At 30.0% G+C, this 20585-nt stretch overlaps 7 protein-coding genes across 7 annotated transcripts; 4 read left to right on the top strand and 3 right to left on the bottom strand.

Moving 5' to 3' along the window:
- The first annotated feature begins 13 nt into the window (after positions 1-13).
- Chro.60422 (F-box protein) lies at positions 14-808 on the top strand. The annotated part of the gene is made up of 1 exon (XM_662138.1): positions 14-808. One exon carries the CDS (start codon positions 14-16, stop codon positions 806-808), a length of 795 nt encoding a protein of 264 aa, XP_667230.1.
- Positions 809-1558: 750 nt separating this feature from the next.
- Chro.60421 (ankyrin-related protein) lies at positions 1559-8548 on the top strand. The annotated part of the gene is made up of 1 exon (XM_662137.1): positions 1559-8548. The coding sequence occupies one exon, from the start codon at positions 1559-1561 to the stop codon at positions 8546-8548; it is 6990 nt and encodes a 2329-aa protein (XP_667229.1).
- Positions 8549-8775: 227 nt separating this feature from the next.
- On the bottom strand, positions 8776-10503 carry Chro.60420 (hypothetical protein). Its single annotated transcript, XM_662136.1, has 1 exon — positions 8776-10503. The coding sequence occupies one exon, from the start codon at positions 10501-10503 to the stop codon at positions 8776-8778; it is 1728 nt and encodes a 575-aa protein (XP_667228.1).
- A 1156-nt stretch (positions 10504-11659) lies between these two features.
- Positions 11660-13672, top strand: Chro.60419 (hypothetical protein). Its single annotated transcript, XM_662135.1, has 1 exon — positions 11660-13672. The coding sequence occupies one exon, from the start codon at positions 11660-11662 to the stop codon at positions 13670-13672; it is 2013 nt and encodes a 670-aa protein (XP_667227.1).
- Positions 13673-16755: 3083 nt separating this feature from the next.
- Chro.60417 (hypothetical protein) lies at positions 16756-17367 on the top strand. Its single annotated transcript, XM_662134.1, has 1 exon — positions 16756-17367. One exon carries the CDS (start codon positions 16756-16758, stop codon positions 17365-17367), a length of 612 nt encoding a protein of 203 aa, XP_667226.1.
- A 65-nt stretch (positions 17368-17432) lies between these two features.
- On the bottom strand, positions 17433-18611 carry Chro.60416 (WD-40 repeat protein). The annotated part of the gene is made up of 1 exon (XM_662133.1): positions 17433-18611. One exon carries the CDS (start codon positions 18609-18611, stop codon positions 17433-17435), a length of 1179 nt encoding a protein of 392 aa, XP_667225.1.
- Positions 18612-19835: 1224 nt separating this feature from the next.
- Chro.60415 (hypothetical protein) lies at positions 19836-20585 on the bottom strand. The annotated part of the gene is made up of 1 exon (XM_662132.1): positions 19836-20585. The coding sequence occupies one exon, from the start codon at positions 20583-20585 to the stop codon at positions 19836-19838; it is 750 nt and encodes a 249-aa protein (XP_667224.1).

Below are 20585 nucleotides of genomic sequence, written 5' to 3'. Positions count from 1 at the left end.
TAACTAGAATGACATGGATTTCTGGTTTGCAGCAATAAGATTTTTCTTTTTGGAAGCTGGAAGAAATTTACCTCTTAATAGGTTCAAATATAGTCCAATAGTTGCAGCTCTAAAACATAATCACAAGTTATTACCAGTTTCTGTAGATCAAATGAAGTCTCATGTTGTGGTGACTTTAGATAAACTTTTGGCTGAACATATAGTTTTCTGTGATCACCAGCATCCTCAGCCACACACATGCGATACAAGATTAGAAATAAAAGGACAATCAAAGGTCTTTTTTGATGAGATTGATATTGTTAGGTTTGTGAGGCAATATTTTATGCATCTGGAAGTTATGGATGATGAATTAATAAGAGGAAGTAGGCAGTTAACAAGATACCGTCTTGCAATGTATTTCTATGAGTTTTTAAAGTCAATAAAAATGCTTACTGAGAAGGGAAATGGTGTTTTCAAACTTTGCAGAATTGAGTATCTTGTAAATACAGGGACTATTCTAAGACATAGGATATGGCACCAACTCTATGCATCTTGGGGTAGCTCAATTAATGTCAAAAAGTCAATTGATGCTAATTCAGGAAAAGAAGATAAAAATTTAGGGAATAAATCTTCAGAACAGCATGATTCATCTCTTTCGGGCGGCAAGCCAAAAAGACTTTCCGATAGTTCTGCCAAAATCACAAAAACGACTAATAAGAACAAGTCGAGTACTTCAAATAGTAAAAGTGGAATTGGGCAAAACAACCCTGATGATCTTGTTATTGAAGTTTTCCTAACAATTGCTGACCATTTTCAATGGGATAGTTAGCTTTTAAAATATTAATTTTATAATTTTATTTTTTCCTCAAATAATTTTTTTTTCTCCCACGTAAATATATAAAATTCACATACCGGTATTAGCTTCTTTCAATTATTATTCATCCACATGCACACTTTTTCTAAATCTTACGTGTAAATTGCATGCATGCAATTTATTTTTTTTTTCAATGTGGACAATTTATATTGCAATTGTATTGTTTTGGGTTAGAAAGGTAAAAAAAAAAAAATTATTAAAGGAATTAAATTAAAAACAAAAAATGGTAAATTAATTTAAAGATTTGAAGTTTTTTGTCCAATTAATGTGGGCAAATTAATTTTACAATTAATGAGCGGAAAAATTGCTATTTTATGGTACCGACATGGGGGGAGTTTAGTGGTGAAGGCGATGTTAATAAATGAAATAGGAAAGAAATTTAATTCTAATAAGGGAATTTAGTTGAATAAAACGGGTTATTAGTATTTCATCAGTAACTAATAAGACATTTTCAAAAAGATTAATACAGCCTGCAATTATAAGGAGCTAGGTGCCAGAACTTTGAAATGACAGTATTGAAATAAAGTCAATAGCATTAAACTGAACACACTGATAAAGTTATTCAGAAATCAAATAAAGTAATAAAGTCATAGGCAGAGTCCAACTCTAATTAAAGAGATAATCGAGTATTTAAATTAGATTAAGATAAACTGCAAATAATATGAAAATTTAATGAGCTTGAAGTTATCAAGGTGAATTATAAAGATGAAAATTTATCTATACTCAATTTTTCTTTTAACGTTTAAGATATTGTTTTGCATAGGAACCAAACAAATATTTCCTATTGGTTGCCCATTAAACAGTATTTCAGATTCATTGGTAAATGTAATCCAGAAAAATAACTGTGAATGCCAAAAAGATATTGCTTACACAGAAGAATGTCTTGATTTAGTGGACGAATTCCATGAAAGTATTAGGCTACAGGATCTTGAGGCAATCACTGCTATGCTTGATAGGTTATGCGTTAATAATATTAATTCAATTTCTAATTCAACAGGAGAAACTGCCTTACTCATTTCAACTCGACAAAATGGATATATTTCCTATACTATCTCGTTATATTTGATAGAACATGGAGCAGATGTAAACATAGTAGGTGCGAATGGAATCAGTCCATTGATTAATGCTGTTCAAAGAAGCAACTTACCATTAGTGGCATTATTATTACTTAACGGAGCCAATATTGATTACTCAGATAATAGGGATTTGTCTCCATTATTTTACAGTGTAATCTCAAAGAATTTGAGAATGACTCATTTTCTGTTAAAATGTGGATCAAACCCAAATATTCCAGACAGAAATGGGCTAACCCCATTTTATTTCTTATTAAAAGACGGAATGTCAACAAATACCGAGGAATTCTTGGAGTTGCTTTTGGACTACGGAGCATCTATGACTGATTTAACCCTTGAAGGAAAAGATGCGATTTCGTTTATTATTGAGTCAGGAAACAAAAAGTTATTAAATAAATTAATTGAACATTCCTCCTTTTCCAAGTATATTGTGAGGAATAATATTGATAACGAGTATATTTCCAGTAATGAAAAGTTACCTTTGAATTCTACTCTTGCCGAAATTAACAGAAAGTTGGCCAATGCAAAGGATAAAATTCTTCGTATTATTACTGCAATTAAAAGAGGATTTGATAAAAAAGTTATCTTTTCTCTATTACTCCCAGAAATCAAGGCATATAACAAGGATATATGCATTGTTAGGGATAATGAAGGCCGGAACTTGCTTTGGTGGATGACCCATCTTGGAGATGAAGAACTGATTAGGATTTTGGTTAGTTTCTACAAGTTCCAGACTAATACTGGGGTATTGGATTTTGAACTTTGTGAACTTCATGAACCTGATATATATGGGAACCTTCCTATTGGCCACCTTATTTACAAAATCAATTATCAGGAGGAATTGATGTTAAAAGAGAGCAGAGAACTTAATAAAGAAAATTCGCTTTTATATAAACCAACTATTAGTAGTAAAAAATCCTTTAAAATGTTTGAAGAGTTTGATCAAATTAATGAGTTCAAATTTTCTGGAAACAATAACAATAAGTTGCCTAAGTTCCAAATTCTCGAAGAAATGCTTATGTTTCAAAATCCAAAAACCAATACAACTCTTTGGTACGAACTTGCAGTGAGCTCAGGAAACGATGTTACAGGTGAACATAAAATTGTTGAATATCTCTCATCACCAGCCATAGACTTCCACGTCAATTCATTTGTCGTGAGATGTTTTTGTAAGCCTTTAAAAAGGTACTCAATTCCTACACCACGATCGATACCTATTATAGGTACTTCAGAGTATGATAATTCAATTTCGATTTTATCATTACTACTTTTATTAAATAAAAATTATACATCAAAAGTGGTATTACAGTCAATATTAAGGGAGGCAATGTTACAAAGCTTTTGGTGTATTCATGCATTACAGCATGCTCTTATTACTGCAACAATTTTAGGAAAGGATGATATTATTCGAAATATTCTTTTAGGAAGAGTCCAGACACTATCAGAAGTACTTTCAAGTCTTGATTACTCATCAGAAGTGAGTATCCAAGTTGCTTCCAGATTATTGGGTTCATTACCTCCAGAATTTCCAAATTTAGATGATTTGATGGCTATTCCCGTTACACTTTTGGTTAGACTTATTATTCTTTCGAATGGTATTGAAGGAGGAATTCGTGAAATTAATTCTAATTCAGAGTCTGATTCAGATGAGACTGAGCTAGATAATTTGGCTAAAATTAATAGTATTGAACACAATAAAATCTTCCAGTATATTAATGAAAGTTTGACAGCTTCTGATTCAAATGGAAAAGATGTAAATGTTTCAGAAAAGCTAGAAAATACTACTTTTAATGAGAAAGTAAAGAGCAATAGTTCCATTGAAGGTAGTATTTACTCTAATCCAGAATTTAGTCGCGATTTCTTTTTGCAGTATCAATTTGATTTTACTGAAAGCAATAAGGAAGTAGAGAAACAGAATGAGCTGGATGAGCAAAATGAATTTGAAGAACAAATGAATTTTGTGAGAAGTGAAATGAGAAGAGGGTATTTTGAAGAAGATGATCATATTTCTCAACACGATACTAGCGGAGAATATGACTCTATTTTTAGTAACTTTGACACCATTTTTTCTCAAAAGACTAAACTTTTCCAAAATTATACTGACAAAAATGATGAATTAGTTAATTTATCAAAGACTAAAACAGAATATCGAAAAACTGATTCTATAGGAGAAGCTATCAATCTAGTAAAACAATTATTGTCTCCAGAAATGACCAAATTTGTACGTTCCAGCAGTTTTGAACATATTATCAAGATTTTACAGAACTCCACGTGTAATTATCCAAGAAATAATGAAGCTGAACTCTTCTTAGAAAAGAACGTAGATTTTTCAAAGATTCAAGGACTTCACACTCTTAAAAATAGATTAGAGAATCTAAATATTAGTGATGCTAATGAAAATACTCAAAGCAAAAATTTAAATGAGAAGATACAAGGAATATTGGACGACTTTGACTATTTTGGTCAAGATAAGATGGAAACAACACCTACACATGGAAGTGGAATTGATGTATTATATAAAAAGATGGATAAAAAAATGGGAATAAATACATATTTGGGTAACTGCTTAATAGAGCTACCAAACATTTGTAATATTATGCAAATAAAAGAGGTCTTATGGGTACCCATGATTTTTAGTCAAGATCACGAACATGAATTTGATCCATCCAGTACATTGTTGATAGATTCCCAATGTATTGGTGAAAAAACTGAATGTTATATTCCGAGTCTAAATAGTGATTATCAAAAGATTCATCTTGGTTACATACCAGAAATACCAGCTAAAGCTAATGTTACTGATTTAGGTCCCTTAATAAGTAGAAGTAAACTTTATGGAATGATGAATAAACATCCAATCTGTGATAAATCAAGTTCATATACTACGTTTGAAGAACTATTGGCTAAAAAGGCAAAATTAATTACTTTATTAAATACAAGCCCTCATAATCATATAATTCCATCAGTTATTCGGGGTTCTACTGCAATTCTATTGACATCTATAATTTACATATTACTTTGGGCAATTATATCATATCTCAAAGTCTTTTATATCAAAAACATGATAAACGATTGGAGTAAGGAAAAGATTAAAAAGAAAATAAATTCAAGTAAAAAAACAAAGAGTGGGTTAATCAGACAAAATAAAAAAGAAAAAAAGAGAGGAATATCGGGTGTAACTAATGAAAGCAAAAATTCAAATTTTAAGTCAAAATCATCAATTCAGTTATTAACAAAGAATATTCTCAAATATACGAGAAAAGCTTTTTTAAATACATTGCCATATTCTTTATTTAGATTAAGAGATTTTGCAGAAATTTTCCCAGTATCTGCATCAGGAAAAGTCATCGATTCAGTATTGTTGGCATTGTCTTTAATTTTCACATCACCTTGGTATATTTATAAGGATAACTCTTTAAAAGAAAATATTAAGGATAAAAAGTCTATGAATACTATTAAAACTACAAAGAGTAATTTGTTGAATGCTCCAATGAATTATTTTAAGCAAAAAAACTCTCAAAAAAATACAAATCTTCAGTCTATTATCAAATACTTATTCTTTTTCATACAAATTATTTCATTAATTTACTTATTCACGATACTTTTCCTAATTAGTGAATATGACTATATATGGTTCTTAATTGGAGTCATTATCACAGCCGCACTCTGTTCAAGTGTCAGAATATATTACACACATGAATTTGTCTCCAACTATTGTAACAAATACTTTTGTGGATTTTCTAAAGAATATTACTTATATAATTATTACTATTATAAGAAATCTGTAGAAAACAGAAAAAATATCAGAAATATATATTCAAACCTTTTAAACTGTGCAATGAATTCAAGTACTTTAATTAAAAACAACTATTACAGTCATAATAATAATAATGAGTATGACTATGACTTTGATTGCGACAAAAGTGGTATTGACAAGAATTCTAATAATAGAACTAGTAGTGAAGTTCCAATCTTAGACAATCAAATTGAAATTTCACCAAATATGTTGATTCCACAAAAATTATCAAGTCAAAAATTAAGTTCTAGAAATAATTCTCATATGGATTTAATACCGGAGTTACATGCTCAAGTGCATCACAGATTTGGCGGGAGTTTTATATCAGAATTAAATAATAGTCGATCAGGATCAAGTTTTTCAAAAAGTAATTACTACATTAACACAAAAGCTAGTAATTCTTATGCAAATGAAATAAATGGTTGTTCAGTAACTTCTCAACCAGATTCTTCGTCTAATTTTTCTTCACCAAATACTGCAAGGTTTAATTTATTGGGAGTTTCTTCTTCAAATGTGACAACTTTTGGATCGAGATCATATTCTCGTTTTACCTCATATTCATCATCATCTTCAAAATATTTTGAAAATAATAACTTTGCAGATGATGAGAATTTGAGTTCAAGTGAATCAAATGAAGATACAAATTCTCTTGGTTCAGATTTAGAATTGATAACAAAAAATAATGATAATAAATATAACAATAGGATAAAATTAAATCCAAATCATTCTAAAGTGAATAAAGTGAAAGTAATGAAGAAAAATTCAGTTAAAGTAAAAAAATCTACAACAGGAGGAGAATATATTTGTTTGCCTGATCTATTATCAATTACTTCAACCATTTCTAATGATAATAACTCAGGAGATAAATATTTGAAAACACCTTGGATTCAAAACTATAATTCTAAAATTGAATCAAATGATATTAACATTGCTTTTGATATTAATTCTTCAAAATCTTCATCTTTTGGGTTAGGAAATGATAAATTTTGTTCAACTTTGAGTGGTCCAGCTATTAGAATAACCCGAAGCAACACAGCAAACAAACGTTTTAAGTCAGTTTTATCTAATTATTGTAATAGAATAAAAAATACACAACAAATATGTCAAAGTGAGACTAACATATCAAGTAAAACAAGTATTTACATTAATTCTAAACGGCAGAAAAAAATTCCAAGTATTAATGATAACTTTAATAATTTTATAAAAAGTAATAACCAAGTTAAAAGATCTATTAGATTAAGAAAAATTAAGAATATTATTTCAAGTGCAGAAGATAATTTAAGTTGTGATAATATTAGAACAAATATTGGAAATGTTGTAACTAATAATCAGATTCATAAACCATTATATCGATTAGTGGATGAAGTGAGTTATAATACTCCATATGAATACTTTAATGTTGTTATTATTTGCAAGATATTAAGTTGTATTGTGGCAATGTCATCAAATATATCAATAACATTATTTAAAAGTAATTCATATTTAATAAGGGATTCAACTTTATATTTCCTTTATAATAAATCTCCAATAACAGTTTATATTATTGAATGTATATTTACATATTGGATTTCCAACTTAATTTTTGAGATTTTGAAAGGTTTGATTATTTTATTATTCTTTGTAAAACAAAGAAAAAGACTTTGTATTGTATTAGTTCAACATATTCCAACCCAATTTAAATATTCAAATGTTCAAGAATTTATTCAAATTGTTAGTTATTGGAGAAGTGCAATACAACATATCCTTTATAAGAATACAAAGCTTTGGACATCTTTCTTAAATGCTTCTGTATCTATAAATACTTTAATTTTCTTTTGTATTGGGAAAATTATGCTTGTTGCAATATATAACAAAAAGAATAGAATATATAATAATCGAGTTTCAGATCTTTCATCTTCTACAATGATAAATAAGAATTTAAGTTCAAATCAAAATCTAAATGGATTATCAGCTTCTGGTTCAACAAATATTGTAAGAGGTTCTTTTGATAAAGATATTTCGAGAATATTAACTACATCTCCAAATATTATAGGAGGAGGAATTAGTACAAATTTGTTAAATGAGTTAAATTCAAGATCAATAGGGGATAATTTTATGAATAACTTTTATAAGACAAGATCTTTTTCAACAAATAAAAATCAATTTATGGATTCAATTTCAAATATTGATTATATTTTAAATTCAAATAATAAAGATAATTATAATATGAATAAATATAATGATATATCATCAATGATAGATTTAAATAATCATTATTATACTAATATTCCAGGAGAAAGTACCAACAATTTTATAAGTAATATAAATTTGATGAGATCAATACGTTCTGGTATAAATAATAATGATAATAATCCAGTAATTTCACATTCAACATTAACATATTCAAATCTAGCAAGTATATCAAATATTAAAACTTCAGCTCTTTCATTTATGTTAACAATTCCTCAATATGCAACTTCGTATTTATCTTATCAAGGAACAATTCCATCATCTTCAGAAAATAATATTATCAATACTTATTCAAATTGTGAGACAATTTTTTTAACAATGGGAATAGTTATGTTTATTTTTTCTTCATATGTAATAAGGCTACTTTATCAAATAAACAGAACATCAGTAAGAACTCATTCTTGGTTGCAAAATATTTTACATAGAACTCCACCAGGAGCAGGGATTTATATTGTGATAGAGAAGGTTCTACTTGTAATAAACTCAACACCACCTTTGCTTAAGATTTGTGGATTTGATATAACAGAAAAATTGTCAGGGTTTTATCTTTATATTTTTACACCACTTGCAATATTGACCTTTTTCAAGTTTACAACTTAAGAAGAGGAAATTTTCTCGCCCAAACCCCGCGGAAACATGCGCATGCACGTGCTGCATTTAGCCAGGTACCGGGGTAGGATAAAAAAATATAAATATAATATACATACATGAGCCACTAGTTTTAGGCATATAAATTTTAACATTAAATTTATGATTTTGTTTGTAATTAGAAAGAAAGTTATTAAATTAAAAGAAATCTTCAAAAAAAGAAAGAATGAATTAGAAGTTTAAAGCTCATCCCTGATTTGAGAATCCGGACTAATTTTTTGCTCAGCTTGATCATTGTCTTCAGACGCCTCTAGAACTCTATCAGTTATAAATGTAGTAACAGCTCTAGAGGTTAGTTCCTCATCATATAAGAACATCTTGGAAACTTTATCATCTCCAAATGGGAAATAATATACTAAAGGAATTTTCTCAATTTGCATATCGATTGGATTGTCATTTGACTCTACATCGAAAGCGGAGACAAAAACACGGAATTTGGAATCTTTTCCAAATTTTGAAGCAATTTTTGAAGAGATCGAGTTCCAAACTGGAAGGAGATCCATGCACCCTGAGCACATTTCAGAATAGTAAAGGACTATCAGTGCACTATTTGGGTCTTGGATGAGCTCTCTGATGGAAGAAGGATTTAGCTCAAGAAAATGATATGGAGTTGTGAAATATTGTTCAACATTAGCAGAGACCTTTTGGTGTTTCATTATTCTCTTACTTTTATAAAAAATAGGTAATTTTCTATTCTTAGCCTGAGAAAATAAATATTCAAATCCATGTTTTTTAATTTCCCCTTCAGTAAGCAGGAATTTATCAGACTTCCCGGAGTCCCCAAGCTCGAATTTGGATTGTCGAAGTTTCAAGAGGAAGGTTCCATCATTCACATGAGCATCCCTTCGAAAACCAGTAAAGTTTTCTACCTCCTGTTCTAATCCTGGTAATACAAGCCCAATCATTAAGTCCTTATCTGGATCTTCTGGGAAAAAGTTAGCCTTTGCAAAAGCTCTCAAAGATTCCATTGAATCATGATCTAAGTACTGAATATTGCTAGATCCATACCGATCTAGAGTGTTGCTTCCCTTAAGGAAAGCTATTAAAGAGTTAGAACTTTCGTGTACATACATAATTTCATTACCTTTAAAAGAGACATATGGCCTTATGCAAGCTTCAATAAAGACAGATAAAATATCTTTGTTCCACTCTAATAATCCCAAGATCTTTTTCTTTGCAATATAAAGTTCTTTTGGCTGAGTATTCATGGAGTCATGCTTATCTGAATCAGGCAATCTATAAATATGTAATCCGATATCAGCCTTGTATTTAACATAAACAATGAATGCTTTAACGGAAACTCCAGTTATTCTTAACTTTTCGAGTGTGTTTTTTACGACATCAGTTCTCTTAGTACCTGGCTTACCATAATAAACAATAACAGGGAGATTGGAGGAGCGAACTTTTGTTTCCAAGTCAAACTCTATCATAGCCTTTTCCAATGATTCACTATCTCTGGCATCATGTTCAATGAAGAGAGCATTTTCTTTTGCAAGGATAATCGAAATCATTGATTCTCTTTCCAAACCAGTTAGATGGCTTGGATATGCCTCAAATTTGTTCATACTTCCAAAAAAGAATAACAGTTTTGGAGGACGGTGAATTTCAAATTTCTTTTGAATTGAAGATTCCTCACAATTTAAAACAGCAATTTTTCCTGTTCCTTTTGACATTACTACGTTTGAGGAAACATATCCAAGACCATGGATTATATTTTTTGAGGTAATGGAGTAATCATAAAATAATACTAGTACAAGATTATTTCCATCAATGAATTCTTCAAAGTTATCATCATTCAATTTTGTAACATTTTCAGGGATTTCAATTTCTTCGTTGCATGAGATATTCGAAATTAATATTACCAAGACGGCGATAAATACAGCCAGTTTTTCCGTAAAAATCTTCATATCTTTATTTCTTATCAATCTTTTGATTATTTACTTTTTCTCTTAATTGAAATCTCAAAGACAAAATTACACCAAATATCACTGATTAATAATTATATAACATTAAAACTTAAAATATCTTCAACATAATATTTCTCCTACCTTACGTCCATATCTTATATACGTATTCCACTCTAATCAACGACGAAATATCCCATTTTTTCGTTAATATTATTTCTTACGTATGCTAATACATGTAAATCCATTATTTTGTGGGGCCCCGCCTATATACCGGTATTGAATTTCATCAATTACGTGTAATGCAGGTAATTGCATGCAACTTGCAAAAATTTGCAAGTTCATGTGGACAAACTACAAATCAGAATAGATAAGTTTAAGAACGGAGTTTCGGAATTTTGAATAAATTTTAATATATTACAAAAAAAAAATACAAGAGCTAATATAATTATTAGTGATTATGAGTGATTTGTATGATAAGGAATATTGAAAGGAGAAGGTCAAAATCAAATTAATGAATTTTCAAGTTTACTTTTGTTTATTATTTGGCTTCCATCCATCTTAATTTTTTCCGCTTACAATAAATTTAATTCATTCATCGATACCATGTGGTGGCGCCAATGTGTGCAATTGGTGTGTTAATGCACACTGAAATAAATAAATAACATAAAGAAATAATATTTAAAAAACCGACGAGAAATATGGGATTGTGTGATAGAGAAAGGTATTTAAGGTGCATGGAATTAAAATAGTGTGAATGATCCTATAATAAATAAATGGATAAATTTGGATGAAATTAATAATAAAAGTACATTTAATATTAGATAAGTGAGAGTCTATACTTGAATAAGAATATAATAACATTTTAGTGCAAATAAGTATATAATATATATATTTGTATATATTATATATATAAATATATACATATATAAAATTTATAAACAATATAATCATTTATTGAATAAATCAAAAATATTCACAGTAACAAAAACCAAAGGGGAAACCAAACTTTTTTTAATGAACTTTAAAACGAATTTCTTTAAAGGTTTTAATATATTTAATTAAAAAGAGATATTTGAGAATATTAAAGAATCAATAAATATTTTAATATTATCACAAATAAACAAAATTTATGTAAAAAGATATATATGAGAAAAAGATGAGAATACAATATATCATATTATTTTTATGGATTGTGCTCTTAAAGTTGGCACAGAATGGTATGTTGGCAACTGATGTTGTAAATCAATCAAGTTCTGAGTCTTCATATGAAGAAACTGAAGGTAGCAAAGCTGAGGATTCAGTATCAACTTCAGATTTAAGTAAGTCTGATGATAAAGGTTTTACAAAAAATGAAGGTTCTGTTCAAAGCACCTATGCTGATGACGATGATGAAGGTTCTGGTGAATTAAGTTCTGAGGGAGAAGCTTCAGAATCTGAGATGAAGGATGGCTCAAAATTATCGGAAAAAAATAGTGAGGAGATTCCAATAAATCAGAGTGAAAGCCAGCCATTAAATAGCCAAACAGAACAAAAACAAGATATCCAGATTCAAAATGAAGAGGGCGGAGGAGCATCTTTATCAGGAGACTTTGTTTTAAGTGATAAAGAAAGCTCAAAAAGATCCGAGGTCGTTCCAGAGGAGTCAATAGTTCCAGCCTTATCAGGCCAAAATCAAGTTGAAAGTTCAAAGGATGATGATGATGATGATATAGTCAAAGATGTATTACCTACTGAAGATCCAAATGTACAAAAGGCTTCAGATTCTATTAAGGATGGAATTTCTGGAAATGCTATCGGCCATGTTGCACCAGCAACTCTTGATGTATTGTTAGGCGTAGTACAGCCAACAAGATCTTTTACCAGTGAGCCACAAACCAGGCCATTGCAGACACAGTTTGGAAGAAAAAGAAGCATAGATGATGGCGAAGAACCCAAATCATCAAAGTATTTGCCAACTCCAACATGTTCTGATGTTATAGAAAAGTTTGAGTGGAATAAAGATTTAATTGGTACCTCATCTCAGGCAGCTTTTAAAATAATATTCGGTGAAATTACAGCTCTAAAGTCTATGACAAATATTCAAGCTGAAAAGACTATTACTGCAGCCTTTGATGTTCTTAAGGATCCTGCTGCAGAAGGGATCAATCCTCAAGAGGCCTTAGCTTTGTATGTTTGCGAAGCTGATAAGGATCATGGGAGATCAGTTTACCAGAAATTGATAGAATATGGATATCTTTCATCTCTACTTCATCCAATTGCCCATAAAATGTGGGGATGTGTTAAATATGGTCATTATTATGATTCTGCTGGTAATAATCCTTTGCATCTTGCAGCAATGTCTAACAGTTTACAAGTTGTTGACTTTGTTTTAAGATTAATTAAAGATCCTGTTGAGATTAAGATTGCTTTAGAGGAGAAAAATAACTCCAACCAGACTCCACTCGATATTGCTGTTGATGAAAGACGCCCTAGTATTATTAGAAGACTTAAAACTACATACAGGACTATGTCTAACTTTGTTAAGAAGCTTGATCCTGAAGCTGTAATGGAGGAGAAGAGAAAACAGAAAATTATGACAGAAACTGCTGCACTATTCTGCAAGCCTGTTTTAAAAATGAATTCAAATTATGAAGAAGTAGTTAATACAGCTATTGAAAAAGGAAAGGAAGTTAGTCAAATTATGGATAATTATGCCTTAGAGGAATTAAACAAAGAATCTGTTCAGAAGAATCTTCGTGCTAAAAGAAAGGAATATAATGATAGAAAGGAGTTACTCTTATCTGCACATAAACACCAGAAAATCCAGCCTCATAATCCTGTTGAACTTTCTGAAAGTATTCTCGAGGACGAAGTTATTAAATTTGAACATGACGACGGTCACCACCGTCATAATCATCACCGTCATGCCATTGAGCTTCAAGACATACAAGGAAAAATTTTAGATGAGGCTAATGAAAGTAGTAGTGAAAACAACATTGAAAAGAAAGCTTCTCATGAAGAACAAAGTGAAGTTGATGATAAAAAAGCTCAGGAGTCTGATAAAGGCGAGGATGAGCAAAGTACAAAACCAAAAAGCTTCCTTGAAAAAGTTCTTTTCTGGTCAATTATTATCTTCTGTATTGTCTTCACTGTGGTTCTTTTACTCATTTGGTTTGCAACTAAAGTTTAAGTTACCCATTTTCAACAAAAAAAAAAATATTTGGGATCATCTATTAAGTCAAAACAGAGAAAATGATTAGAGAAAACTAATATTAAATCATTCAATTATTTAAGTATTATTTAAATTAAGTTTAAGCTTTTATTATTAATATTATAACCACTAGATGTTACTAATTATTTCTATTTTCCATTTTTTTCTCTCTCTCCCCCTTATCAAATATTATTTTTTCGGTACCTGAAGATGAAAGTGCATCTTCCCGCCTTTTCAATTCTGATTAAAAAAAATTTGTGTGTGTGCAACTTAAAAAATATTGGTTTGAATATAATGAAGAAAATCTTTTTTTTTTTAAAAATTATGTGTGTCTGAATTTTTTTTGGTAATGCTAAATAAATTTTATTTTTAAAAGAAAGTTTAAGTTTGATGTATTTATGAAATCCAACAAATCTTAATTTGTATAATACTAGATTTGGTATAATAAGAGGAAGAGCCGACAAAGATGAGGAGACAAATCTTCATCTTTCCTTATGTCCCTTATAAGTATTATCTATTTTATTTGATTCTATTCAATGCTTTATTTCTAGGGTTAATTCAGAGTTTCCCAGAAGATAAAAAGGGAGAGGTTTTTAAAGAAATTAATACAAGTTTGAGAAGTTCCTGTAAGTTTTACAATGTAAAAACATTATAAATCCTTATTACTCATTATTTTCCTTAGGTTATGATATAGCCAACTATCTTAGCCAGACAATGCAAGAAACTCCACCTTCAGTAGTTGGTTACTTTGAGCTGATAGATTGTCTTGAGAACCCCAAGCATGAGACTGATTTAGAGGATAGGGCAAGATCTGCAATTGAAAGTATGGATAATATAATGCAGGAAATCCCAACTCAGTTTATAGGTACATTATTTTATACATGTACAGTAAAAGTAAGTTATTAGGGAGAAAAAATCTCAAATTAATTAACTTGTTAAACAATTTAACTTAAACTTTAACACAGAAAATTGACACATTATTGACAGCAATAATTAGAAATGGGTTTTTTTATGCAACCAAAGAACTGATTAACAGGAAAATCTATGGAATCCAACATTTGCTTCATGCAAGAGATTCTTCTAAAGAAAATGTTGTCCACTTAGCAGTTAGAGCAGAGTCAGTAATTCTAATAGATTTGCTATGGAAACATCTAAGCAACCAAATAAGATTTCTTCTAGATGAAAAGAATTATAGTGATGAAAGACCAGTGGACCTCTCAGAGGAAATTAGATGTACAACATGTACAACTAGACTTAAAGAAATATATAGAATAACTTCTCAAGCTCATTTATCGGTAAGTTAGTAGAAAATAAATAATCTTATGGAAATGAATAACTTTAATCTATAGGAATTACCACCGCCTCCTCCAGTTCCTCATATTCCAGAGTTGGAAGTACTACAAAGTGTTGAAACAAATGATTATGAAGATGGAAATAAGAACTTGGATGATGATTCCAGTGAAGAGAGGGATGACAGTAAGTCAAATACTACTAAAAAGAATATTAGAAGAGTTAATAGCAAAGAAAAAAGGAGGAATGAACTAAAACAGGACTACTCTGAAAGCTTTTCTCCTTTAGATAGTGAGGAGGACTATTCCAGACTCCACAATAGAGGATATGTTGATTTGAATGGAATGGTTGCAGCAGAACAAAAAAGAAACATCTTTGATGGTAAGATGATTCTAGCCATTACATGTACCATTGCATTGCTGATCTTTATGATATCTTGTGTATGCCTCTTAAAAAAGTAGCTACATCTTCTATTCCTCTCTTTTTTGATTAATTATCACACAGAGTTACTTTGCCAAATAAAGAAAAAAAGAAAGTACCGAATTTATCTGCTAACCAGATACCATGCATAATTCAAATATGGCGCCTTTTGGCGGGCATGTGAGATCTCGAAATCAGCCATACTTTGGCTGAATAAAGAAAGTATATATAATAGTTATCTGGAGTGAATAAATGTTGATTTTCTTAGTTGAATAAGAAACAAGGATATCGAAGCTCAAATAACATTTGAGAAAAGGATGAATTTTTTAAGCTGAGAATCTTGAATCTGTTATAATTTAGTATTATATATTAATTTTTTATAGAGTAAATTCTTTTTTTATGAATGAGAATTAGGCGCCAATGCTTGTAATAGAAAAATTGGTTTAATAAAAGGATTAATATATAAGGAAAATCCTTGTATTAAATTTAGTTTCTTCTATAATACTGGAATAGAAGGATGGAATAGGAATAATTACATAATAAAAGGAGCTGAAAAGGAGTATTATTGAAACATTTTTCGGATTTGATTAGTTTATTAACACGAGTGGATCATCCAAATAGTTAGTATTCACATTAAATATTATAACTTTGGAGTAAGACTTGAAGAGAAGTATTAGTTGTGAGGTACTTGAGTGTTTATTATTTTGCGATGCACTTAGTGTGTGAATTGTATGTGGAATTTAAAATTGATTGATTAATTGGAATTTTGAATAATGTTAAAAGAAGAAATAATGGATTTGATTAATAGGTCGTCTTTAACAATATCAACAGAAGGAATTGTAGCACCAGTAAACGAAATAAAGACCAATTTGGATATTACAACAAACCTTGATGAAGTTGTTGTAGGTAATGAGAATCTTAATCTTTCAGGATTAAATAGCCAAACAGGAGCAACATCACAATCGCCAAAGCATTTGCAATTAAGTTTATCAAGTAGAAACATAAAACAGAACCAGACGAATTTAAAAAGTTCACTTGGAAGAAAGAATGGGTCTCTCAGTGCTTTATTTTCTCAACAATTAGGAGGTGCCATTAGTAATTTAAATTCAACAAGTAATACATCAATTGCTACAACCAGTTTGAGCCCAATAACTGTAGCAGAAACAAGTACTAGCGGACTTATTCATTCTCCTACATCTTTAATAGGTAACTCGTCTCTTCCCCTATCGACAAAACAAAAGCTTGGACAAATTCATTGCCTAATACTTGGGTTAGAGAAGTAAGTGAGAAATGATACTCGCCAAAAAAGGGAATATGAGGAGAATAGGCTCCAAGTATTAAAGGAGAATACAATGAAGTTAAAGAAGGCCATAGAAGCTGAGAACCAACAAAGAAATGAAATCCAATCTAATATGAAGAGAAATTTTGAGGAACAAATGTCTTCAATACAACAAAGATTAGAGGATGTGTTTTCTGGAAAATTGGACCAGCTTTCTATAGCTTGCAAGAGTTTGGACGAAAGGTTATCTGTAATTGAGAAAGAGATGGTGAGCGAAAAATCACAAATAATTGAGGAATTCGAACATAAACACCAAAGTCTTGTGAATGAAATAATGAATGCCAAGTCAATTGCTGAGAGAGAATATAATATAGCAGAAGAAAAGGAGGAGCAAATGAAACTGTTCTTGAAGGAGCTTGAGAATCATGTAGAGGAGGAGATTGGGAGAGAAGTTAATAATAAAGAAATGGTTTTGAGTTCAATAAATGATAGTTTTAACCAGCTCAAAGATAAGATTGAAAAAACTCAAGATAAATTCCAAAACTTCGTACTTGAGGAGATTGCTCACATAAAAAACGATATTGCAAAAGAGTCCCAAAATAGAGAAGCTGCAGATGATGACATTGTCCAGGCCTTAAACCAGTATACAAAAGCTCTTCAAGATGTATTAAAGATAATTTGTTAATGATTATAGACAGAATTTAGTCACTTTAAAAATTATTATGATTTGAATCTTGTTTTTTTTCCTTATTACATTCTTACATCCCAAAGCAAACATCTTCCATCATCTCCTGTAGATACCATTCTTAATACGTTGGTTCCTTGAAAACCAAATTCTACGATTTTCATGGATAATATTCCACTTTTATGCCCTTTAAGAATTTTAACATTTTCTCCTGTTCTAAAGTCCCATAATCTAATAGTTCCATCTAAACACCCTGTTGCAATTAAAGTATTGTTTCTATCTCCACCCCAGCATATACTAGTAATACCAGGCAAGACTCCATTTGAATGCTCCAATTCCTGATTCTTCATTACAAAATTTTCTCTATTGTATTCATAATTCCAAACAATTAATTCTCCAGACATATCTCCAGTAGCTAATAGAGGATCTTCTAAATGATTAATGAATTCAATACAATCTAGAGAATCATGATGTCTGTTGTTTAAGCTTAGAACTTTGCCAGTTTCAGGTTGAATTAGAGAAAATAAACCATTAGTAAACCCAACAGCAAGTAACGGATTCTTTTTGTGACTTCTCATTGAAACTATACCCAATTCCTCTAAATAAGATGAGTCACCTGCGTTATTAACAAAACTATTTCTTGTAATTTTGTGCAAACTTTCTCCATTTTTTGGATTCCAAATAATTACGCTTCCATCTAGAGATCCTGTGCACACTATTTTACCTTCATTACTAAAATCTCCGCATGTAATACTATCTCCATGACCAGAAAGTACAGATAATACTCTTCCATCAGGAGCCATCCATAGCCATCCTGTTCCATCTACTCCGCCTCCAAATATACATGGTCCACGCGGATGCCACCTTATGAATTCAAGCTCGTCAGATGGACCCTCCAGAATTGAAATAAGTTGGCCTTCATTTGAAGCTTCATTACCATAAACTCTTATAGTTCCATCACAACCTCCTGTTGCAAAATATTTTCCATCCGTTGAATAAGAAGCACATGAAACTGTATCTGAATGACCTTGAAATACTTTTTCAAAACCTAAGTTAAGTCTTTCAGTTCCCTGCTCACTAGAATAGACAGGATTTTCTGGTAAATTTGATACATATGCTTTATCGTCACATCCTCCGAATAATATTCGACCTCTTCTTGTAGGATCTATATCTATACAGCAAATTGGAGAATCAATTGATAAGATTGTAGCTGATGATTCATCAGGAACATCAAAGAGTGGCATTTCCTCATCTTCATCATCCCTAAAAGTTTTATTTAGTGAGATTTTAATATTAATCAAATTCTAATGTTATTTTCTTTTAACTTACCTATCAAGCTCATCTCCAGATACTATCAATACTGGATCTTCATCCATTCCAGTATATTCTTCATCTGAAATATTTGAATCTATTTCCATATCCATCCTTAGTACTTAAACAAACAAATTCTCACAACTTTTTCCTAAATAACACCAAATTCAAATTTTTTTTCCTTAATGTCAAGCTTAAACTTTAAATAACATTTTCAACTTCCCGCCTAGTCTAAAAAAGGCAATTAATTATCATTGGTTTAGAATTATGGAATTAAAAAAAAAATTCCGATTTGCTAATATTAAATATTATGAGTCAATCAATATTAATGAAATCTCTTGCAATATATAAGGGTAGATAAAAATGATTATTTGCTGATTTTTAGTTATTACCTTTGATTCAAATTACTTACTTTTTTACTTGCATTTTTTCAGCATAGGTTACTTTCCTCTCAAGTTCACTTATTGTAGATTATTTTCTGGATTATAGCCAATTCAATAATGAATAAGAAACATTATTTATTAAAGTTACATCCAAAATTATTATTATTACATATGCATTTTTTCTTGAATTAACTCTCAAAATTATATTTTTAATATTTAAAATTCATCAATGCAACCACTTCTAATCATCTACTACTTACATGCAATTTTTCCACACATAATAGTAATTACATATACCGGTATGACAATTTCCACATGCAAACTTATTAAAAAAAAATTATACACGTCATCAGAAATATTTAGTACCGGTATTTGTGTGAAAGTTAATAAATTCCATGTGGACAAAATATTTTTGAAATAGAAATAGTATTAATAATTAAAAAAGAGTAAATAAAAGTTGAAGTAGACAAATAATATCAAATATTGGTAAAATACCAAATTCGACAATTTCTAGTGTTTTACTTGCTAACAAAACAAGTTAAGAGGTGTGCAAAGTTGCAGATGAAGAAAAGACCGGATGAGATAAATACACATTCACTTGTTTGAATTAGATTTGGGTTAATAAATATAAACACAGCACTTGAGAAATCTTGAGTATTTTCTGATTCTATAATTTTTGAAACCTTTTGCCACCTTGAATAAAAGATAAATTAATATTTATTCAGGAAATTTTATGCAAGTATTAAACTATAAAGTCGAATTAATAAATGTAACTTACTTTGCGGCATTTAAAATCAGTTTTGAAATTGGTGCATTGCTTGAAAACAAATATTCCTCATTTAAAATTTTAGTATATCTACCTGTAATTATTGTTGAAGAGTATGAAGATGAAGTACTTTCTGGGGTAAAAAAGACTATTTCGAGATTTTTCAAGTTATTTAATAATGGTAAGATCCACTCTCTTTGGTAATTATGATAAAACAATGAAAGAAACAAAAATAATTCTTGGATATTCATGAACTTCATTGAAGATAGAGGTGTATAAATATTTGGAAATAGAATTTCATTCTCATCATGACTATTATTTCTATTTATTTGGCAGTTTTTCAGCTTAATTCTCTCATGACGGAGCTTGTTGATATTATAAAGTAAGAGATTCTCAAGTTCTGATCTAGTTTGTTCAAAATTCGACATTTTATTTTGCAAGGAATATTTTTCATTATTCTTATTTCTCTTTCTAAATGGTGAATAAGCGCCTCCAATTTCTTCAGAATACTTATTTTTTGTATGCTCAAGCCCTGGACTCTTGTTTAACTTATTTATTGAGATCTTATTGCGAATTTTATCTGCAATATCACTTATTTGGACTTCATTTTCAAGTGGCTTTTTATTACTATTTATGAAGCGAAATTTATTCAAGGCTGATACTTTATTAATTTGGTTTCTTAATGAGTTTATCAATGCTGAAGATGACTTATTTATGCTTTCTTTATTTTCCTCATTTTTCTCACTTTGGAATTTCAT

Source organism: Cryptosporidium hominis (assembly GCF_000006425.1).
Source record: "Cryptosporidium hominis TU502 chromosome 6 CHRO016137, whole genome shotgun sequence".
In the NCBI taxonomy this organism is placed as follows: Eukaryota; Apicomplexa; class Conoidasida; order Eucoccidiorida; family Cryptosporidiidae; genus Cryptosporidium; species Cryptosporidium hominis.
Note: the sequence above shows the minus strand (reverse complement) of the source record. Positions and strands in the feature narration are given on the sequence as shown.